At 35.2% G+C, this 22,693-nt stretch overlaps 1 protein-coding gene across 5 annotated transcripts in view; it reads left to right on the top strand.

Moving 5' to 3' along the window:
* The window catches only part of NRXN1 (neurexin 1), a 703,336-nt gene that overhangs the window by 561,985 nt on the left and 118,658 nt on the right, over positions 1-22,693 (top strand). For 3 of the 5 annotated variants that reach the window (XM_055329133.1, XM_055329132.1, XM_055329131.1), the window contains 2 exons: positions 9,261-9,350; positions 10,736-11,055. In XM_055329133.1, coding sequence (XP_055185108.1) covers positions 9,261-9,350; positions 10,736-11,055 — 410 coding nt within the window. The remainder of the gene's footprint in view (positions 1-9,260; positions 9,351-10,735; positions 11,056-22,693) is intronic. The other 2 variants (XM_055329135.1, XM_055329134.1) reach the window with 1 other exon arrangement.

The raw sequence follows: 22,693 nt of genomic DNA, 5'->3' as shown, positions 1-22,693 counted from the left end.
CACGCATGCTAGGACCCTCTCTCCTTTAGCAGTTTGTCTCTGGAGAGAGTCAGCATCAAAGAAAGCTGTGAACTTGGTTGATTATTATGCTTGGGGCTTGTCTGATAGGTAAAAGGTTAAGATAAAGGATACTTGGAGTGTTTTGTCTCAAGTGGCTTGCATGGCAGGGCATCATCATAAAAGGAAGAAAATGAATCCTGGTCCTCATTGGGATCTCAGCTGTAGAGGATCTTCTCTACCTTAGTGTTTAGCATAGAGGTGATCAAAATATACTCCTGATAAATTCTCAAGGATTTGGGAAGATTACTGACTTTGTATGCCCAAGAAGAGAATTTCATTTCAAACTTCACAAAGCAGAACCTTTATTTATTTTTTTTTATAAATTAATTTTTATTGGTGTTCAATTTACCAACATACAGAATAACACCCAGTGCTCATCCCGTCAAGTGTCCCCCGCCGTGCCCGTCACCCATTCACCCCCACCCCCCGCCCTCCTCCCCTTCCACCACCCCTAGTTCATTTCCCAGAGTTAGAAGTCTTTATGTTCTGTGTCCCTTTCTGATATCTCCCACACATTTCTTCTCCCTTCCCTTATATTCCCCTTCACTATTATTCATATTCCCCAAATGAGTGAGAACATACACTGTTTGTCCTTCTCCGATTGACTTACTTCACTCAGCATAATACCCTCCAGTTCCATCCACGTTGAAGCAAATGGTGGGTATTTGTTGTTTCTAATGGCTGAGTAATATTCCATTGTATACATAAACCACATCTTCTTTATCCATTCATCTTTCGATGGACACCGAGGCTCCTTCCACAGTTTGGCTATTGTGGACATGGCTGCTAGCAGAACCTTTAAAAACAAGACCAGGATATTTTCCATTATACAAGAGAGTGCCATAAGGCTTAAAAGGAAGATGTACGACTCAGGCTGTTTGAGACATTTTCTTTAAAAAAAAAAAAAAAAAAAAAAAACTATTGCAGGGAATAGCTTAGGAGTCAAATATACTTGGGTTCAGATGTTTCCTCCATCTATTTTGCATGGGGTAGCGTTGGTTATATCATCTATCTGAGCCTCATTTTTTTAATCTATAAAATAAAAGATACTTGTGTTCTGAGATTGATATGAGGCCTAAATAAGATAGCTTATATGATAAGTCGGTAGCACAATACATAAAGTATAAAAGCCACTCAATACATCATTACCCTGTTTTCTGGTAGTCTTGTATTTTCTGTAACTCCTTTACGTACAGACCACTTTCATAATTAAAAAATGTCTTTTCCAAAGTGCTTGAAACTGAGTTGTAGGCTTACTAGTTTGTTTAGTTCTATTGTCAGAAAGAAAGCACTTTTATTTTTTTTAAGATTTTATCTATTTGTTCATGAGAGACATAGAGAGAGGCAGGAAGCACTTTTAGATGCTGGTGGTACATGTTTGTAATTCTATAAGGTTTTAATAATCCAGATGACAATCCAGATCCATTGCTACTTTATATAATAACCATGAATGAGGCAAACTCTGGAAGGCCTATGCCCTCTCATGACTAACAGATCTATAACCTCTACCACCTGATTTTGTAGAGATCCAATTCTGTGTCATTTTTGCCTTAAAGGGCAGACGTTTTGCTTACAAGCAATTGTTATATTCATTGATGGACTTCAGAAAATGCTAGTGGGGGAGTTTATAATCCAATTCATTTTCAAGAAATCACCACTAAAATCATTCTGGAAAAAGATATTCTTGGGAGTTGTGCATTTCTGAAGATTCATTGAGTCTAAGACTGTATCTCTCTTATATGGTTCATTAGAGAATTTAGGCACTTACAGAAATTTTTCCCTGATTAAATCAACCATCAGTTCTCTCTGCAATTAAAAAAAAAAAGGATCCCAAGTTGGGATTAATGTCTCTGTCAATGTATATGCACCATAGTGATCCCAACTTCAAGCTACACATCATTGGCTTACAGTTAAGCAGAAAACATTGTACTTAAGACATTACCTTGACCTGTATTTACTCCAATGGCAAAATCATGATTGATGAAAGAGGAGCAAGATTAAGGAGCATATATATATATACATATATATATATATATAGTCATAGAGAAACTATTTTATTTTATTTTATTTTATTTTATTTTATTTTATTTTATTTTATTATTTATTCATGAGAGACAGAGAGAGGCAGAGACACAGACAGAGGGAGAAGCAGGCTCCATGCAGGGAGCCTGTATAGAGAAACTCTTAAGGAGTTATATATCTATATATATGCTCTTAAGGAGTTTCTCTCTCTCTCTCTATATATATATATATATATAGAGAGAGAGAGAGAGAGAGAGAGAGACTTACTGATTTTGACTTTTGAACAACAAATAACCTCTAGTGAGTTCATTTTCCAATGAGGAACTACTTATCAAGTGTTTACCTTGTGCTCAGCATTGTACTATGTACAAGGTGTATAACAGTGAACAGATGGACTGGACATGACCCTTGTTTGCAAGAAATCTAAAATTTAGAATCAGTTTTGTCACGATTATCGATACTGCTACTAAGTGTTATAACAGTGCAAAATGGAAAGCTCTAGGCTAATTGGGGGAACGGTGCATAGGGAATGGTTCTCTGAGAAACATATATTTAAGGGAAGAATAAGTTGGCCAGACACAGACGTGTGTGTGCATTTATGTCCAGAGTGTTAAGGAGTACCCAGAGATGCAGGAAATTTGCAAAGCAAATAAAATGACATCTTCAAAAAGAATTAGCTCCATAAAAGGAATAAAAAAGTACAGTTTCTAGAGTTTAAAAAGTCAGAAAAAGGTGATTCAAGATGAAGTTGGAGAAGGGGTCAGGAGACAAATAGATGCATATATTGTTACGTGTACATCTTAATGACAGCAAATAATGTAATATATAGGACAAATATTTTCATTAAAAAGCTTCATTCTTTTTAAGTTTCTTTCACAGATTTGTTACTCCAAGTGTCAGTGATGTTCAAAATCCACTCATTTGAAACATTATCAGCTAAGTTAGGTATTGCTATTTAGTATGGTTTCCACAACAATGACACATAAGGCATTTAGTTGGAAATTATGATATTACTGCTTTTAAAGCTAGACTAATTTTACAGAACTATGTTAAACTTTTACTTTGCTTTGTGAGTGGAGGCATATCTACATGACATGTTCTCATTTAAAAGCAAAACATCAGGGGATCCCTGGGTGGTGCAGCGGTTTGGCGCCTGCCTTTGGCCCAGGGCGCGATCCTGGAGACCCGGGATTGAATCCCATGTCAGGCTCCCGGTGCATGGAGCCTGCTTCTCCCTCTGCCTATGTCTCTGCCTCTCTCTCTCTCTGTGTGTGACTATCATAAATAAATAAAATTTAAAAAAAAATAAAGACTTAAATAAAAGAATCTTTAAAAAAAAAATAAAAAATAAAATAAAATAAAAGCAAAACATCTAGGGGATCCCTGGGTGGCTCAGAGGTTTGGCACCTGCCTTTGGCCCAGGGCACAATCCTGGAGTCCTGGGATTGAATCCCATGTTGGGCTACCAGCGTGGAGCCTGTTTCTCCCTCTGCCCGTGTCTCTGCCTCAATCTCAATCTCTCTCTCTCTCTCTCTCTCTCTCTCTCTCTCTATATATATATATATATATATATATATATATATATAATAAAAATCTTAAAAAATAAAATAAAATAAAAGCAAAACATCTAAAAACAGACTCCTAATCTTTTCTGGAAGTATGTATAGCTTTTCAGAACCCTTTTGTGTTTCTTCTCCCAAAACTCAAAACTCAGGTAAATTAGAAGGCTTCAGAAGAAGCAAGTGTCTTTGCTTTTACTTTCATATTATTTTGGACAAATGTTGGGTTCAATGCACTGCTTTTCCTTAATTTTCTTCCAACTATATTACTTTCTCATATTGAAAACTGACACTTTTATTTCTGAAGAGAAATTACACATCAAGGGTGAAGATTTATGAAAATGAGAGGAGAAAAACTATGTATGAGCAAAGTTCATATAGCTTTTCTCTACTGACCAATAGTCATAAAAATATGATTACAATTTTATATCTCTTTGTTCTCTGAGTCCTAGCATGAAATTTAACTACAAGTCAAGGATTTGAGTTTTATTACTGCTTGCTGCTTACCTTGATATTTTGAAATTACTCTTGTTTCCTTGAAATCTACTGGTTCATATAAAATTAATATTCTATAGGGTGACCAAACATTATTGGTTAGGTAAGAAAATGAAACTATCTAGGATTCGATCAAAATGAAGTCGCAGTCTAAGTCTGAATGACCAGATTTTCCTTTTTATTCTTCAGCCCTGGAATCTTGTTTGAAATATCCATTACATTTAGCACTTTATACCCAAATGGTCATTCCAGGTAGAGCCTGCACCTAGAAATTGATTCTGGCTATAGGAAGCCTACCTCTTGTCAAAAATACTGAATCCTGAAACTAATCTAGCGTTATGTATTAATTACAACCCAATTAAAAAAAATACAGCCCAATTAATAATTAATTAAAAATAGTGAATCCTTTCACAATTCAAAGAAAAATAAACCCAACTTTTATATCCTGTTTCGCTACTTGGAAATTACTTCAACAGGGATGAGTGTGTTTGTCGCTGGTGACATTTTCAGTGGAGGTACGAACATACTTAACCCACATAAAATCAACTAGAGGAAAAAGAAAATAAAAGGAAAACCTCCTTCTAGATTTATTAGGGTGAAGGGAATATGAGGCTAAATTTTGTTTTACCTATTCGATCAGAAGTTCTATTACCATAAACCTAGTTTATGTGCTCAGTAGATTACTATAGTTAATTTTTTTTAAAAAAGCTGAAATTCTTCTTGGACCCTTTCAATAATTCCAAAACAAATAGGTCTTTTTTAAGTGGGTGATTATTACTTTATCTCCGATTTAGGAAACTTGAAAATGAAAATAGCTTCTCCCAAATATTCACCTTTGGCTTGATTTGAAAATTCGGGTACACTCCACTTGTTTTTGTTTGTTTGTTTGTTTTTAAGATTATTAATTTATTTTTAGAAAGATCACGTGTGTGGGGAGGAGCAGAGGGAGAGTGATAGAGAAACCCTAGCCAACTCCTTGCTGAGGTCGGAACCATAGGTGGGACTCCGTGCCATGATACTTGAGCCAAAAACCAAGAGTCAGTTACTTAACCAACTGTGCCACCCAGGGGCCTGACATTCCACTTGCTTTTAATCTTGTCCATGTAAACCTGCTTCCTTTTACCATGCTCAGAAGCACTATATAATGTTTCTACATCTCAGTATATTTGGTATTAGATCCCAACCCTTTCCAAAGGAAAGAAAAGGTCATTGGAAATTATATTTATCTTTGACCTTTCTCAATCAAATTTGTTGTTTTATGTCCTTTATGTTACACACTAAGTTTAGATATACATCAAACTATGGCCAGGATTAAAAATGAACATAATCATACCAAATTACTGGTTGTTTTGTAAATAACATATCATTATGAATTTATAAAGACATAAAATGCATTTTGAGCAATTTCTTAAAATAATCTACCTCAATAATGCATTTCCTACGAAACTAGTTAATGAAAATCATGAGGTGGGGGCAAAATGTAGTCTTATTCCTGGTGAACCTAAACAATCTGAACTATTTTATACTGAGTAGTAAAAGAGGTATGGGACTCATCTGTTAAAAGACATCATCATCATAGTACTCTATTTGGATGTATCTTTGGTTGATAGTATATTTATACATAATTTCATCACAAGAGAAGCCATTATTTTTTTTATTTTATTTTATTTTTTTTGAGAAGCCATTATTTTTTTTTATTCTAGTAGAAGAACAAAGAATTTGGAAACTAAACATACATTGAACTGAAGTGAGTGCCATCTGATTTCCCATCCGTTACTTCAACAAAGACTAAAGTCTGTCCTTTGATTTCAAAATCAAATCTGTTAAAAAAAAAATCTCTGAACTAGAAGGCATCTGATATTCGTGGGTGATGGGATTATATGGTATCATCCTTGAGGCTATGTTTTTTAAAATTATCATATCTTCTTATACCTGTCTCGGCTGCCTACTCCATTTTTTCTTTGTTGTTGTTAGATGGCCTCTTTGTTATTCATTGGAAATGTGGTGTTTATGTTGTTTTAGCTGAGTCTCATCAAGGATCTTTAAAAGTTATTGTTGACTTAAATCATGTTATATCAATTACATTAATTGCTCTATGTGCCAAAGATATGAGAGCAAATTATATGTCTCTGTGTATATATTTGTACATGTTTTTATGTGCTCTTTTTCTAAACTATTCAAAAAGAATATACAAAACTGTCAATTCTCTCTACCAGTCTTCTTTAAGACTTTATATGTCCCCTACTAATAGTAACTATGATTACTTATTTTGTGGCATGAGGCAGTTATTGTGAAACAAGTAATGAGCTGACTTTATGGATGTTCAAGTCAGTGACAATCACTAAAGGGATAAATGTTTCCTTTGGAAAGTCAAAGGGAAGCTCAGCTACTTGTGATCTATTCTCTGGGCATAATTTTTTTCTAAATGTTGTTAGGCTATAGTATGAGATTATGGGCCCATGAAAGCTATCAGAATTAAAAACAAGATTTCCTTCACTACCTCAATCTACAGATATTTCATAGGAGGTTATATGATAGGTATTGTACCAGCATTGAGAATGCAATAATCAACAGCACACACAGCATCTTCTAGAACTTCAGAGTTCCGAGGGGAAAACATTAATTGAATATGCAATTACAAGATCAGTGCTTGTATGCCAAAGGGCATGTATCAGGTGCTAGGGAAACATGCAGTCAAATGTCCTAATTTAACTTGGGGACAGCAGGAAGGAACCCCCTCACCCCACCCCCACTCCCCGAGGAAATAATGATTCTGCCGAGAAGGCTCAAATAGTGAGTCACGTTTAGCTGAGGAAAAATGGAAATGGGATAAGGGTGAGGAAGAGTATTTCAAATAAAAGAAGCTACAAGTGCAAAAGTCCAGAGAAATAAGCCTTAGAAGAGTTGAAAGAAGTCTCCTGACGATGGACAGATTACAGCGGGGCAGTGGCAAGTGTGAGATGAGGAACAAAGGCTCAGATTATGGAAGTGCTCATAAATCTCATCAGGGGCTTGAGATTTTATACTAAAGCAATGAGAAGGGTTATAATAGACAAATGGCATAGTTAGATATTGACTGGTATGTGGAGAATGGATGCAGTTGATTGGAGAGATGACACAAAAGTCTGTTAATATGCTGTAGTAGTAATTGTGCAAGAGGTGATATGGATCCTAAATTTGGGTGATGTCGGAGGAAATAATCATTTCTGATGATGGGAATACTCTAGCATGAAAAACTGCATAAGGAAACACCTAATTTTAAAGTCATCAGGAGAGTTATAACAGTGCAAATTGATATGAGTGTTGGTGGAAAAAGAAGTTAATAGAGCAAAGGGTATGTGTCTTTGAAAAAACATTTCGTGTTTGCCTATCAAAGCCTGCACATGAACTTATCACGTAAATCAAATATAAGCGAAAACTACATACTCATCATTCATCACACTGCCTTAAGATAACCAATACCATATCTTAGTGTGTTTTTCCAAATATAATTTGTATGCAAGCACACAGAAGAGAACATAAATTGTGCACTCTTTTACAACAAAGATAGACTTGGAATTTAAGCTGTTTGTATCCTTGGGTTTTTTTTTTTTAGATTATCAGTATACTAAAACTATCCCTGGTTGACACACAACGTTATGCTAGTTTCAAGAATACAACATATTTACATTTTAAATTAAGTACTAATGCATGAAATATTATTGGTCAAATTGATATTCAAAGGACAAATTGATAAGATCTAAGTGACAGTTCTTGTCTACTTCTCTAAAAGTGTGTGACCAATATAATGGTAGCTTTATTGTGGTAAGTATAATAAAATAGTATAAGAATACTACAGTAGTACTATTAGTATTTTTTATACTAAGCTTATTTTACACTAAAATATTAGTATTTTTATACTAAAAAAGTATAAGAAAGCACTTACAAATTATTCTGAGAAAAATTTATATCCATTATCTTTTTGAGCAAAATGTTCCAGTCTTTTCTCGTCAGGAGTACTACCTTCCAGTATTTCCTTCTCTGAGTTCTCCTCTGAGCTTTTGCCAAAATGTTTTAGCTCAAATTCCATGTTAGTTAATTTTCACAGAATAGAAAAACTTCTTGCAATATATACAATTGAGCACTGAGATGGCAGCCTAGATTCCTCCTAAGTGCTTTCTAGACCAAGTGTACATTCATCTATTTGCAAGCATTATTCAAGGTCAGTTTAAACTGTGTTTCTATCAGATAAGGTTTTGTTCAAAGAAGCAAGGCTCCCACTTAGTTTGAATCTCTGAGTAGGAACGGAACCACTGTTTGTGGATTGTATTTGTTCCTTATACTGTCATGCCTTCTTTAGAATAGTTTAATAAAAGCAGATATTTGAGGATAAAAGAGCATACATATAATTTTTTTTCAAATGTTATACACTTCAACACATTAAGCTTTAAGTGAAACTGGAGGACACTCAAACAAAGTCACTTTTGTCAAAGCCTTTTCCTGTAATAACATATTTGGATGATACAAGATGTATTCCCTTGTGATGTCCAAGTTATTGATAAACCAATTTGTGTGGAATATACAAGAACTATTCAGACTTTGTGGTTTCCTTAAATGAGATGAATAAGAATTTCTATTTTTTGAATAGGACATAAAGTATTCTAGGCCTATTTTAGATGCTTCAGTGTGCCAAAGATGGTATGAAGTTTGGTGTTCATAAATTACTAATCTGGAATAAGAGGTTGAATGTATTTTGAAAACTTAAACCTGTTTCACCTGAACATGTTTAACTAGTTAATAAGAAACATCAAAAAGACAAAACCCTGAGATCAATGGTCATTTTTTTGTAAAGCTATTATATGCTGTTTAAATTGGTTGTTCGGGTCTGTCTATAACATAAGTTTAATAACCTAGCTCAAATGCAGATTTCTAATTTTCAATTAACATAGGAATAATTTTGTTTGCTAAAATAAAATAAATGAATGAATGACAAGTCTGAAACATGAAATGTTCTAGGTAGAACTTTTTAAAATTCCAAATTTCAAAAAATCATGTGGCAACTGTATAGCTCAAGCTTTAAGTATTAACTTTTAACCTTTGACCTTACAGATTTTAACCAATGAAATGTCTCTTTAAACTTTAAAGGAAACAATGATAACGAGCGCCTGGCGATTGCTAGACAGCGAATTCCATATCGACTTGGTCGAGTAGTTGATGAATGGCTACTCGACAAAGGTAAAAAACATTGATTAAAACTTCAAATAAAAAAATAATTTGAACATAACCAAGTAGTACTTCATTGTAACACTAATAAACATAAAAAATAAATTTTCCGTAAAACTAAATTAAAAACAAATTTAAAACAGTAAAATGTAGATAGTAATATTTGCATACCTTGTATAATAATTTCTATACATTTTTAGACGTACCAGCTGTTTAATAATCTTACCCTGTTAACTTAAGGTTAAAGGGACTGTTAAATATAATCCACTAACTCAATCTATGAAGGTACTCACAGCAAGCATTAACCCAAAATGATAAATCATTCATAGATTATATTACATGTTCCAGCCTCTAAATTATTAACTAAAATATATGTAGTTCTGATATCTTTATTATGGTCCTGAAAACAAAACAAAACAAAACAAAACAAAACTCTTGGTTTAAACTCTAGGCATCTTAAATAGTGGGCAATATGGATTGCCAGTCAAAATGAAGTCCCTTTAACGTTTGCAACCTTCTAAGAGCATTTGAGAACAAGCCCTAATTAAAACTGAACTTAAAGTTGTGTGCATGCTTTTTATGAGCAGAGAGCAATCTGCTAAAACTGGATACTCAATTTGATGATATTGGTACTGTTGCTGAGGATTGCTGTTTGATGGAAATGTGCCATAATTTCTCCATCGGTTTGTGTATCATTCCTGAAGCCGCTTTTTACATCTGAAGCTATTTTTTTTTTCATTTTGTTTTGTTTTAATAGACTTGCTGAAAGCCAATCAGAAAAATATTTTTGGATTTTTTTTTTGTCTCTGACATGCTCAGTGTAAACCATGCATTTCTTTTCAGTGTGATTGCCGGAAAAATAGAATAATTCAAATAACAATGGACTATGCCTTCAAAAAATAAACGTTTTTAAAGAATAGCATATAGATACATGTGGCCATTATGTGAACTATGAAATTTTTATCATAAATTTAAAATTAGATTTAGCTGCTCTAGATTAGTTTCTGCCAGTGGTAATTGTAGAATGACAAATACTTGAAATGTTAGATATCTCACATTTTTTAAATTCAACAATTTAGATTTAGGAGACCAACAGTATAAGATCGTGAGGTAAAAGGGAAAAGGGATCCACTAAAAACTGATTTATAATACGTATCTTTGATTGGTCTTTTAGCAAAAGCACTACATTTACAATAATTTGAGAATTTACAAGTATTTGCCAATGATTATGCATTTCATGGACACCTCATTTATAAGCAATGAATTATGAGTCAAATGCCTCTCTTATAGTTTATTGCTCTCATTATCCACCCCATGAAAGATCTGTTTTATCATCCTTTGTAGAATGTAGAGTTCACAATCAACATTTTTGCATGTATGTAATATTATTTTTACAGGGCGTCAGCTCACAATCTTCAATAGCCAAGCAACCATAATAATTGGCGGGAAAGAGCAGGGCCAGCCCTTCCAGGGCCAGCTCTCTGGGCTTTACTACAATGGCTTGAAAGTTCTGAATATGGCAGCCGAAAATGATGCCAACATCATCATAGTGGGAAATGTGAGACTTGTTGGTGAAGTGCCTTCCTCAATGACAACTGAGTCGACAGCCACTGCCATGCAGTCAGAGATGTCCACATCAATTATGGAGACCACCACAACCCTAGCTACTAGCACAGCCAGAAGAGGAAAGCCCCCTACAAAAGAACCCATTAGCCAGGTGAGTATGTGGCTTTCATTCCTTTGTTTTGGAACTGTGGTTGTGAAAGTAGGCATTTCCGCATATGTGTCTTTTCCAAAATGGGATTGTTTCTGATCTCAGGGACTGTGGCTTTCTCTGAGTCTTGCTTAGTAGCAGTTTGAATGTGAAATGTGTGTACACTGTTGATTTGAGATTTGCTGCTTTGTATTGGGTGTTAGCTGCTAGCTGGTAGTCTTGATGAATAACCTTAGTCTAGCCCAAGCCGAGGGGACTGCTGCTAATTACACAGGGTTTTCACTTTTTAAGTTAAATAAACAAGTAACTTAGTGAAGTATTTGGAAGGCCTTATTTGTTCAGGCTCCACACATCATCAAAATAAGACAAAACAAATTTGAAGAAAAATTGCATACAAATTTCTATTGTATTTTGAGGCCCTCAGAATTTTGAATTGATAGGTATGTGGTTCTCATGGTGAATGATAGGGCTATTGTTTAGTGTTGTTGAGGGGGAAAGTTTTTATTCTACACTTCAAGTTTCTTGTGGTTGGTCTAAGAATGAAATTGACATGAGGCAGATTAACAGGAGGGAAAAAAAAAGTTTGATACATGTACACAGTCTCAATCATGAAAATGAGGCTCTAAGAAATGACCAAGACAGTGAGCTTTTATACTTTTTTTTTAGACAAAGAAACATATCTGTAAGAGATTTACAGAGCAAGAAAACTTAGGTTTGGAAGCTTCAATTACTAAGGAATTCTAAATAGGATTTGGGCTGGGGTAATAAAATAGTAAATGTAACAAGGTTTGTTTATAAAGCCTTCTTGGCTCTGCATTTCCAATGTCTGGTGACATGGATGTCTCTTTACCTCATGGTACAGGGAAGACACGTTTAAGATGGGAGATTTATTTTCTGCTTTATGAAGGCAAAGGGGCATCATGGTGTTCTTGATCTGGCTGTTCCTTGGTAACTTAATTCAAAATAATCACTATGCCTGCCCTTGCTCTATAAGAAAAATGCACCATTAGTTTATCTGAAGATAAAGACCCAAAATATGATACTTGAAAAACTGTCTTGTGCTAACATATTTTGTATTATATGTGATTAACTGCCCTCACCGAGAATTCACTTCAATGGGTTTATGTTTTACATCTAAAATTCTTGAAAAATATAATTTTTAAATCCCAAACTTTTATAACTTAGAATCATATTAATTCAGTCAAGGTATACTTAGTAATCTCCTGGTGTGTATCAGGCCCTGGCATTGCATCAGTAAAGAATAAGGAGGAAAAAAACCCTCTCTGCCTCAGAGAATGCTATTAGAATGCTGATATGCTGTTAAATGCTACTAGATCCCTAAAGACATTTATAGCCTTTGTATATATTCTGTTGTGTTGTCTTTCGGAATTGTGTGCTCTCCTTGGTCTAGATTGTTTCCTTTTGTTTTTAATAGTGAATGAATATACCTAGTAGATGCCATATAAAGCTTTTCCAAATGCATGATCCTAACTTTTCTAGAAAACTGCCTTCTAAAGAAACAAGAATGACAACAACTATTTTTACATTTCTTTTATTTCAAGTGTTTGAAACAGACTTAACTGTCAAATTCGGAAAGAGTAGAATAAGGTGAATTTGTTCCTATCAGTACTGTGTCTACTAATTAACTTATGTTTACCAGAGAAAGAAGAAAACAGATTCTGATTCTTACTTTCAATATGAAGGAGTGGGAAGAACAGAATAGAAAGGGAGAAAAAATATCTTACGAGAAGACAGATGATGAAAACTCTACAGAGATGATCTGTAAATTCATATATGTAGTATTATATAGTATGTGCCTATATGCACTATCCTTTTTTCCTTCCTCCTTACTTCCTTTCTCTCTTTCTTTCTCTTTCCCCTCTTCCTTCCTTCCTTCCTTCCTTCCTTCCTTCCTTCCTTCTCCTTTCTTTCTTTCTCTCTCTCTTTCTCTCTGCCACCCTCTTTATTTTTGATTTGCATTTGGCCACAAAGTAAAATGAGCTGTCTCACCAGGTGTTCATTAATATTATATTTATTGAAAAAAAATTATATTTATTGATCATTCTATCTGTGCCATACATACACTGTCCTAGGCACTGGACAATGAACAATGAACAAATACCCTTGTCCTTATGCGATATACATTTTAGTGGGTATGTGTGCTCATAGTATAATCTTTCTGTTGAATTTATCTTGTTTTCCTTCTAAGATGGTTAATAATAACAATTAGTCCCTTGGATAAAGACTTGTGAATTTAAAACTTTAGACATATTTAGGCATATCTGTCAACTCCATTTGATATTCACTACTATACCATTAATGATTTATTATTATGGCTGTTGGCTTATTGTTTATTTAAGCTGAATTTGATATAAGAAAATGAAAAATAAAGTGATTGATAAACTATTTCTTTTATATGAGATAATTCATAAGAGGACATTGTAGGACAGTCAGAATTAGAAATGTTCCTGGAAATAATATTTGAAATAATCAGAGATTTTTCTTAGTAGCCTTATTTCATCTTATTGTTATTATAATTGTCTAAGCTCCTAGGTAAACCAAATGTATCCCAAAATAAAGAAAGACTTAACAACTTTTCCTAGAATATATTTTATCAGTTAGTAACTGGTACATGTTAAGAAATTCTGTTTTTTGAGAAAACGTGCAAAATAGCTATTGCATTTGCAAGCTCAGTACCTAGAAATGAAAAAATAAAGTTATGCATTTTATAGTATTAATTAATACAAAAGGAAAACAGTTAACTATGCATTAATTTCCAATGAAAAGAGTCTCTTTTATTATAAGCCATTACATGTTTAAAGACAGCAGTGGTTTATGAAAGTAAATGATCTAATCAATTAGTGATTATTTGGTTCATTTGAGAAGATATTGACTTAAATAAAAGATTACTGGGTTCATTAAAAAATAGATATTTTTAATCTTTAGATTTTAACAGACAAATAACAGCAATTAAATAATTTGGATTAATATGCCACAAATAGTCCATTGTGGCAACAGTATTTTCAGGTTGGACCAACAGGTTTTAAAATTATATTTTATAATGATATGTATGTGTATTCAGGTAATAAAGCGTGCATATATGGAAAAAAACTACTAAGGAAGGAAGCAAGTTATTTATTTTTGAGTAACAGAGTAATTTGTTGCAAATTCTCTTTACCTCACAATTGATTTTTAAATTGCCCTTCAACTATGAAGAGATCACTGATATTCCTAGAATTTAAACTGTTAGAATTGTCAGTTTTAGAAGTTTAAATAAGAGAGTGATTTGCAATGCTAATTCCAGGACAGAAACCTTTGACCCATTTTTGCAGATTAGATGAAGCATCTTTCTTTAAACCCTATCTCTATGGCTGTATCTGCCTGCTTTTATCAACTGCCTTACTCAATTGTTTATGAAGAAGGGTCATTTTATTTTTCAAAAGCCATACTGGACTGTTTTCTCAATCAAAGTATATTTTCCTCAGTGATAACACTGAGCCACTTAAGCTACAATGACAATATACCTTGGGGTGATTGCATGTTTTAGAACTATGGAAACAGATTTTTGATCAAGCAAAATTATATTGGATTCATTTCAGATAGATGAGATGAGGTTTGTTCGGCCATCCTGAATGCAGGGCAAGTGACAGGCGAGAAATGTATTTTTGTTTGTTACAGAGTCAGAGAATTTTTATAAAAGAATATTCATTAAAATGTCCCATAGAATTCTGTTTACTTTCCTACTTAAAAGTAAATATGCTTTTTAAAAATGTTTTTCTTCTGACTGATGATCAAATTTGAGACGGATGTTTACTTTAGAAGACATTGGGACACCTGGGTGGCTCAGCGGTTGAGCGCCTTCTTTGGGCCCAGGTCGTGATCCTGGAGTCCTGGGATCAAGTCCCACGTTGGGCTCCATGTATGGAGCCTGCTTCTCCCTCTGCCTGTGTCTCTGCCTCTGTCTCTCCATGTCTCTAATGAATAAATAAATAAATTCTTTAAAAAAATAGAAAGACTTGATTTATATATGAAATAAGGAAATTTACCAACTCCTCTGATTAAATGGCTTTTTAAAATGTGAATATAACAATATTAATGGTACTTTTAAAATTATACTTTTTATGTGCATTACTTAAATTTCATAACATTTGTTTTACTTAGAATATTTAATATCTAAATGTTTCCATAAGACCTGCTCATCTTAAAGAGAAACTTTCCAAACCAGGAAAATGTACATTAAAATGCACACTACTGTTTAAGATCTTAAAAAAAGAGAGAGTGAGAAGCTTTCTCTAAGGCTGTTCTCAAAAAGCAAATAATTGCAAATAATTGCTAGTAAAATTTCTCGGGATACCAAGAGCTTCTTGGGATGAGGGACAGGAGTGCCATGCAAGATTTCCAGCTTCTAGGAGTTCCCTCTTCTGAATAATCTGCCAGTGTCTTATAATGTAAACGTAGCTCTACGTAAATGAGTAAAAGTAAACCAGCCTTGCAGAGGGCAACATTCACTTCCTTTGATTGTAGTCTGTAAAGAAAGGAAAGTGCAGCTGTGCTGTTCCTTCTAAGATCAAAATTGTAACATTTATTCTGTTTTAATTTTTATATTGCCTTTTGCAATCTTTTGGTTCTTTTCTTCAAGACTATTTTAACAAGCTATATGCACACTGTAGAGCATCATATGGATCCACAAAAATGCCTTTTACTTACAGTATAGGAGAATGGAAAGAAAATTTAAGTCATGAGACAAGGTTTCTACTTTATACACAACCACCTACCTTGTTGTGTAGCTTGGATAGTTTGGTTACTATGGCTACACCTTGGCTTTACTACCTCTGTAAGTGGATTAACTAAGAATCTCTTGAATTGCATTCTGCTCTAAAATTTCATTGATACTAGTGGTGATGTTCTTAATTATGTCTTCAGATGATTATTTCAAAGCATAGATTTCACTCTTGACTTTTACACAGGATGGCCATTCATCTTGGTTGACCTGTACAGTTCTTGTGTACCCCTGGTGTACCAATGTAATTGTTAATAGTATCCCTTTTTGAGTTTCCAAAGCATTCCATTTTGGTCTACATATTAAACTTTTCTCTTACAGCATACACAAAATATTTCTTTGCAAAAAAAAATCACACTTCATAAGAATAATAAATGGTGAAGCCTTGTCCTTTGCATTCAGAGCAATAACTGACTCTGGTATCCTTACCTGGTTTTAAGAATCCATAGCCTTGTTCATCTTCTTTTTATCTGATTTCAAATATCTTGAGAAAAGAGAAAGAATAAGGCTTTGAGAGATTTTGTGGGGTTTTTTGTTTTGTTTTGTTTTTTGTGTTGTGTTTTTTTTTTTTTTTTTTTGACTGGAGGGACTATAGTTTGCAACTCCTAGTAAGAAACTACAGAGTAGGGCAGAATTAGGAAACATGAGTGAAATATATTGAAACAATTCTGTGGTTCTAGTTAGACTTTTTTCAGAGTGGGCATGACAAACCCAAGTAAAGGAACTGTTGAGGATTTAAAAGCATCGATAGGTTGTGAGAGACCTATGTATTTCACATATGCAGTGTCCTACTAAATAGCATCTGATTCCTATGGAATGTTGCAAAAAGAAGCCCAATTAGTGTTCAAGCAAGAAAAGAGTATTTGAATATGTTGGATGCTGCTGTTGTTTCCTGGCAGCATTGGAAATGCCCATGAAAAATTAATACTGTTTGTTTGAAAAATGTAAGCAGAGTGTACACATATTTCCATGAAAAATATTTAAAACTAACAAAATACATTAACTTCAAAAGCAAAATTTTATTTTTTATTAAAAATATTAATTAACCTCAGCTGTGGCTTCATTGTAAAAAAAAATAACAGCATTATATAATTATGTGTGTTCCTGATAACTACTCTGCATTTAAAAATACTGGTGACATGAATAATTAATTTTATTTTTGCTAGTCCAGTCATTCTGCTGAATTCACGTAAATTAATGTACATTTTTACAGCAGATTTCAGTGCCTATTGGAAAGAGAAACACTTGGGTGTAGATTTAAAAATACATACAAAGGCATATTCTCCTGAAACTAATGGTGCCAGGTAAGACAAGTGTAATTCATTGTGATTTTAAATGTAGATAAGCAACTGCTGCTTGGATATTGTTCCTTCTGATTGTTGGTGAGCAAAAGTGCCAGGATTATACGTTTTAAGGAATTTATTTTAAGAAAAATCTTCTGCTTCATGCATTTTCTTTAGGATCTGGAACTTTTACTAGGTAAAATGGTGTCCTATTGGTGGATGTAACCTTGGTTTTGAGACATCTTCAGACATAGCTCTTTCTAGATAAAGATATCCGTCTACCGACCCATCCATCCATCTATCCATCTATTCACTTAACACATGTTTGCCAAGTATTTACTTATATTATCAGGCAATGTTCTACAGACTGGAAATATAGCATTGAACAAAATTAGACTTTTCTGCACGAAGCTTACATTTTCGTTAAAGATGAACCTAAGTGTTAGAACAAATATCATACATGGGATGATAGCACTTATACAAAAAAGGAAAAAGAGAAGGGATGTTTGTATTGGGGATGCGTGGGCATTAAATAGCAATCCTTTTTGAATAGATATGCATAGATTATTAGTGATATAGGCACCAATTATAAGAGAACACTGGCATATTAAAATTCAGACTTATTTTTAGATCAAGCAGGATCATACCTGTGTGGATAGCGCTAGTGGCAACTAGCTGCTGTTTTAGGAAACTAGAACAAAAGTGACACGAAGATTTATCTTTTCTTTTTTTTCTTTTTTTCTTTAATAAGGGATGCCCTCAGGCTCAGACCAAGGCCTAGTCCAGGTGGGTGCATTGTGGGGCTCCTAGGAAGGCGAGCAAAGTACAGTTGGAAAGCCCAGGGTTTGCAGTGTGGCTTCTGGTATATGGATGCAGTAAGTGCAGGCCCTCAGGGAGGAACAGGGAGAGGATAGGCTGGGATAGGCAGAGCATCCAGGCAGCTTAGAGGATGATAGAATCAGGTCACAGGCACTGCTGCCAAGACCACTCTTTCCAGAGGGAGCCACATCTCTTGGGATCTTAGGAGTTCTCTAGGCTGGCAGAGAAGTCCTGGGGTGAGAAAAACTTGGGTGCACCAGGCCCCAGATTCAGGAAGAGGTCTGGCTCAAGCCACCTATAAAGCAAACCCTCCTTTTGAACACCACTCCTTACCTCACTCAGAGTCACAAAGAGTCATCACCTCCAACTCAGGAGCCTGGCCATGTCCAAGAGAACAGGCTCTGACCCAAAGGTTCTATAGGAGCGTGACCATTCAAGGTCAGAACCAAAAAGGAATTGTGCCTACTTGCCATATGTGGTCCTATGGACACGAGACTAATAAACATCTTGTTAATTAAATCAGAAGTATAATCAAGGGCTCCTGTGTTGAGCATAGGACTCTTGGTTTCAGCTCTGGTGCTGCTCTCAGGGCCATGGGAACCACCTACATTGGGCTCTTCACACTGGCTAGGAGTCTGCTTGAGATTCTTTTTTCTCCATCCACTCCTCCCCCTGCTCAAGCTCGTGAATGCGTGCATGCACTCTCTCTCTCTCTAAACAACAAATAAATATTTTCTAAAAAGAAGTATAATCAAATTCTAGGGTATAAATGTCTATGAGGAAGAGATGAAAATTCAGAAAGTATGGCTTGGTATTATATTCTATATGTGAGAAAGTTGAGAAACTACATAACTTACCCAAGGCTATGTAGCCAGTTTCTTTTCAGGGTATTTTGAGCTGTCTGGTCTTCTGTCCTTAAATATGGCCTCCATTCAGAATCTTATTACTTCTTGTCTTCTCATATTCTTAACTAGCTCCATATGATCGCCACACAAGAGCCAGTTTGCTCTTTCAAAAACTGAAATACAGTCATCATATTACCTTCTTTAATACATTGAGCTATTTAGGATAAAAGGTAGCTTCCTTGGGATGACCATCAGGATCCATCCTTCACAGCCATCCTCCTTGTTGCCTTACTAGAAGGTTTATCTCCACTCTCCTCCTTACTCTTCCCTCACCTCACCTTCTGGTTAACTATTCACAGTAACCTCTAGAAGTCATGCATTTCACATCTCTGTGTCCTCTGGTTAGAAGATGGGGGAGAGACAAGTATCTCCCAAACCGAGAAGCCTCTTAAAGACTGAAAACCAGAGCAGGCCCACTCCATACCATTTACACAGAGTTGTATTCAGGATAACTAACAGGGGATCTGTTGGAGGATGAACCAGCTGCACAGTCATTCTCCACAAACTCTGGACCTTTTATACTGCAAGGACAATTTTGTAGTGCAAGAACATGCAGTAGGGCCTTGTAGTAAGATCACATAATTTGCATATACCTCAAAGGACTTGTATGTATCTAATTGACACCTTACATCTAATTAGATCTTCTGGCACCACCTGCGTGTCAGGAAAGGGAGAGATCATGTTATCTTTAACACATTTATGGAGGGTCAAAGCAAACCTTCCTCCATTCTGGCCTTGGTGGGCATTAGTAAGGTATGCAAATTAATTTCCAAGAGGTCCTGGAACATATGGCCCCAGGGGAGTAAGTGAGCAGGTATGAACAAGATAGAGTGCTGAAGATGGAGTCAGTATTGTCAGCTCCCCTACACCTCGGCAGGAAAAGCCCTTTCCTTTCTTCACCTTCCTACTTCCCTCCTTCATACACTGCGCAGTCTCTCCCAGTCTGATCTGCAAAGTGGCAAGGGACAGTCCGAGGAGGCAATACCAGTGTTAGATGTTAGGGGGCAATGTTGCATAGTGGTCAAGGGCATCAATTCTGGAAGCCAGAATGCCTACCTAAATCTCAGCCTTCCTTTCCCCACAAGCTGGTTGTGTGACCCTGGGTAAGTTATTTAAAGCCCCTTAACACCTGTTGGCCACCTATTAAATGGGGATTATGGCTTCATAAACTTACTGTGAATATTAAAGGAGTCAATTATATGCACTATATAGAATTACTGCTACTTGACAATTTTTCATTATCCAAAAAGCCCAGAAATTTCATATGGTTCATCCTAAAATGTAAAGAAATAGAAAGTGCCTTAACACATGTAACCCTTACACACATGGTGCTTCCGTGTGGAAAGCATTTCTCAGGTACAAAGTATAAATTAAAGCATCTTTCTTACCTATAAAGCTATTTTCTCTGCCCTTGAAGAAATAGCTCTGATAGGAAAAAAGAAAAGAAAAGAAAGAAAGAGCTCTGAATTAATGTTTCTAAATGAAAGCATCAATTATGTGGCATGTACCAAGCAGAATTCTCTCTTGAGTGAGATGTTCTCCACAGGGAGGCAGCACCATTCCCCTAGAACGAGCATGTGGGATGGGGAATGAATTTAATCATTCAGGGGAAGAGCTGTCATGGGCAGTTAGTGAGAGAGGGCCATGAAAGCTGTACACTGTACAATGAAAGACTATCCAGTATTCTGCATACTCTACAGTATTTTAGTCAACACCCTACCACCACCACCACCACCACCACCTACAACAATAACAGTGACTTGAAATTATTCTTGACTGAATAGCCCAGAAATTTCCTGTGTCCCAGCTATTCTCAGACAGAAGCCAATTCAGAATATGGTGCTGAATCTTGCAAATATGATTTCTGTAGCTGTCCTTGATAAATGTTTTGATTAAGGAGCTTAAAAATTCATCATATGCTCCTTTTTCAACTCAGGTATGAAAAACATTAAGCGCTTCCAGCTGTGAGTTAGACTAAACTAGATTTGGGATTCTTGATATAATCTCTTTTGATATAATCTTTATTAGCATTGGAGAAACAGAATGACAAGACTCTGTATCTAGGACTTCAGATGTGGCAGTAATTTCAGTGTTTTCTCAGGAAGCACTGGTGAGGTTGCCACCTTCTCTAGTTTCTAGTCTCAGTCTAGGGCAAAGGAATTTATTTTTATTAAACAATTAGTTAATGTCAAAGTAGCAAGAATTTAGCCTTATTTTCTTGTTTTAGGTTTATCAGTATTGTAAATAATTTGTGCCATTATATAATATGAACTTCTGGTTTTTGAATACACAAGTATTTGCATTACACCTGTTGATTTATTCCTCTTTTATATGTAGTAATTATTTTCACTGAGGGAAGGAGAAAGCAAATTAAGCATGAAAAAAAAAACAAAGGATAATTGTGTGTGAGTGTTTGTATGTATGTGTACGGAATTAATGGTGCTTGGTTTTTTCCTTTCATTATAAATATAAAACAGTAAGCTTTGTTCAATAAACTAATGTCAAGATTAAATTTAAAACTCTATCATAATTTCTAGAACCACTATTATTAGATATTCTTATCTGTTGGCATCACTGAAAATTTACCAACAGTAAAAACATATTAACATCATTAGGCTGGAACCTCAAGAGAAGGTTTAGCTAATTCATCCGCCTTGATACAGCATTTGCTAAACAGATTTCACTGTTTTCTCATCATAACTATTCTCTTCATAGAGGATCTCTAGCAGACAGATAACACCAGTATTAACCAATGGTTTCTCCAGTAAGCATTCTAAATGTTAATTAAACAAAATAAGACATAGCAGTGTATACCTATGTGTGTGTGTATATATATATATATATATTGGCCATGGTACGTGTCCCCTATAAATCCACAATGTTTTTACTTAAAATCACAAATTAGCAAATATCTTTTGTGTACCTACCATATAAAATACACCTTTCAAGTTAATTTTTAAGAAGGAGGGTGAGGTACCTATTGATTTAGGGTTTTATAACTAGAACCATTTCTCAGACATTTACATTATTAGTGAATCCATCCATAAATTATAAAGTGCCCTAACTCAACAATAGCAAAGCTTTTGTACATCACAGATGCATGGTCTATTATTAACAGCACCACCAACATAAATGAAACTCAGAAACAAATTTAAAGGAGGGAAGATATTTTAGTCCCTTTTTAATAACAATTAGCATATTGAAGCAACACACTTGTATTACTTTACATGTCCTGAGCGTTGGCAACGTGCTAGACACCACCCTGCCTCTGGAATTATTCACATTCTCTGGAAACCTTTTTCTAAAATAGATGTTATCATCCAGTCTGTAGATTTAATAGGTGGCCTGGCCCCTTTTTGTCCTAGATTCTCCCAGTCTAGTGAGATCTAGAGACTCCGCTAAGTGGCGTAAGGGAAGCTGAGTCCTCTTCATCTTTACATGGAATAAATACTGGGGTGAGGAAGCCCCAGTACCACCTGCTACAATGTTGGAATAAAATATGAACCAATAATAATAGAAACTTTAAAATCATGATTATCTTGATGACAGATTCTTTGGGAATATCAACTATACTTGCATAAGCCAGGTTTTAGTGTAGCATCTGGCACATATTTCGTTGCTAGTTCCCTTGTCCCACCCAGCCACCACTCTTTCCTTCTCTTCACCCTCCTTTTTTTTTTTCTTTCTTCCATGTGCTAGACCCTCTTTTAGACACTGCATATTCACACATAATGACCTGAATTTCAAATAAGAGAAATGAGAGCAGCCCGGGTGGCTCAGCAGTTTAGCGCCACCTTCAGCCCAGGGGGTGATCCTGGAGACCCGGGATCGAGTCCCAGGTCAGGCTCCCTGCA

This window comes from Nyctereutes procyonoides, unplaced genomic scaffold, assembly GCF_905146905.1.
Source record: "Nyctereutes procyonoides isolate TBG_1078 unplaced genomic scaffold, NYPRO_anot_genome, whole genome shotgun sequence".
In the NCBI taxonomy this organism is placed as follows: Eukaryota; Metazoa; Chordata; class Mammalia; order Carnivora; family Canidae; genus Nyctereutes; species Nyctereutes procyonoides.
This window is presented reverse-complemented; position numbering and strand designations above follow the sequence as displayed.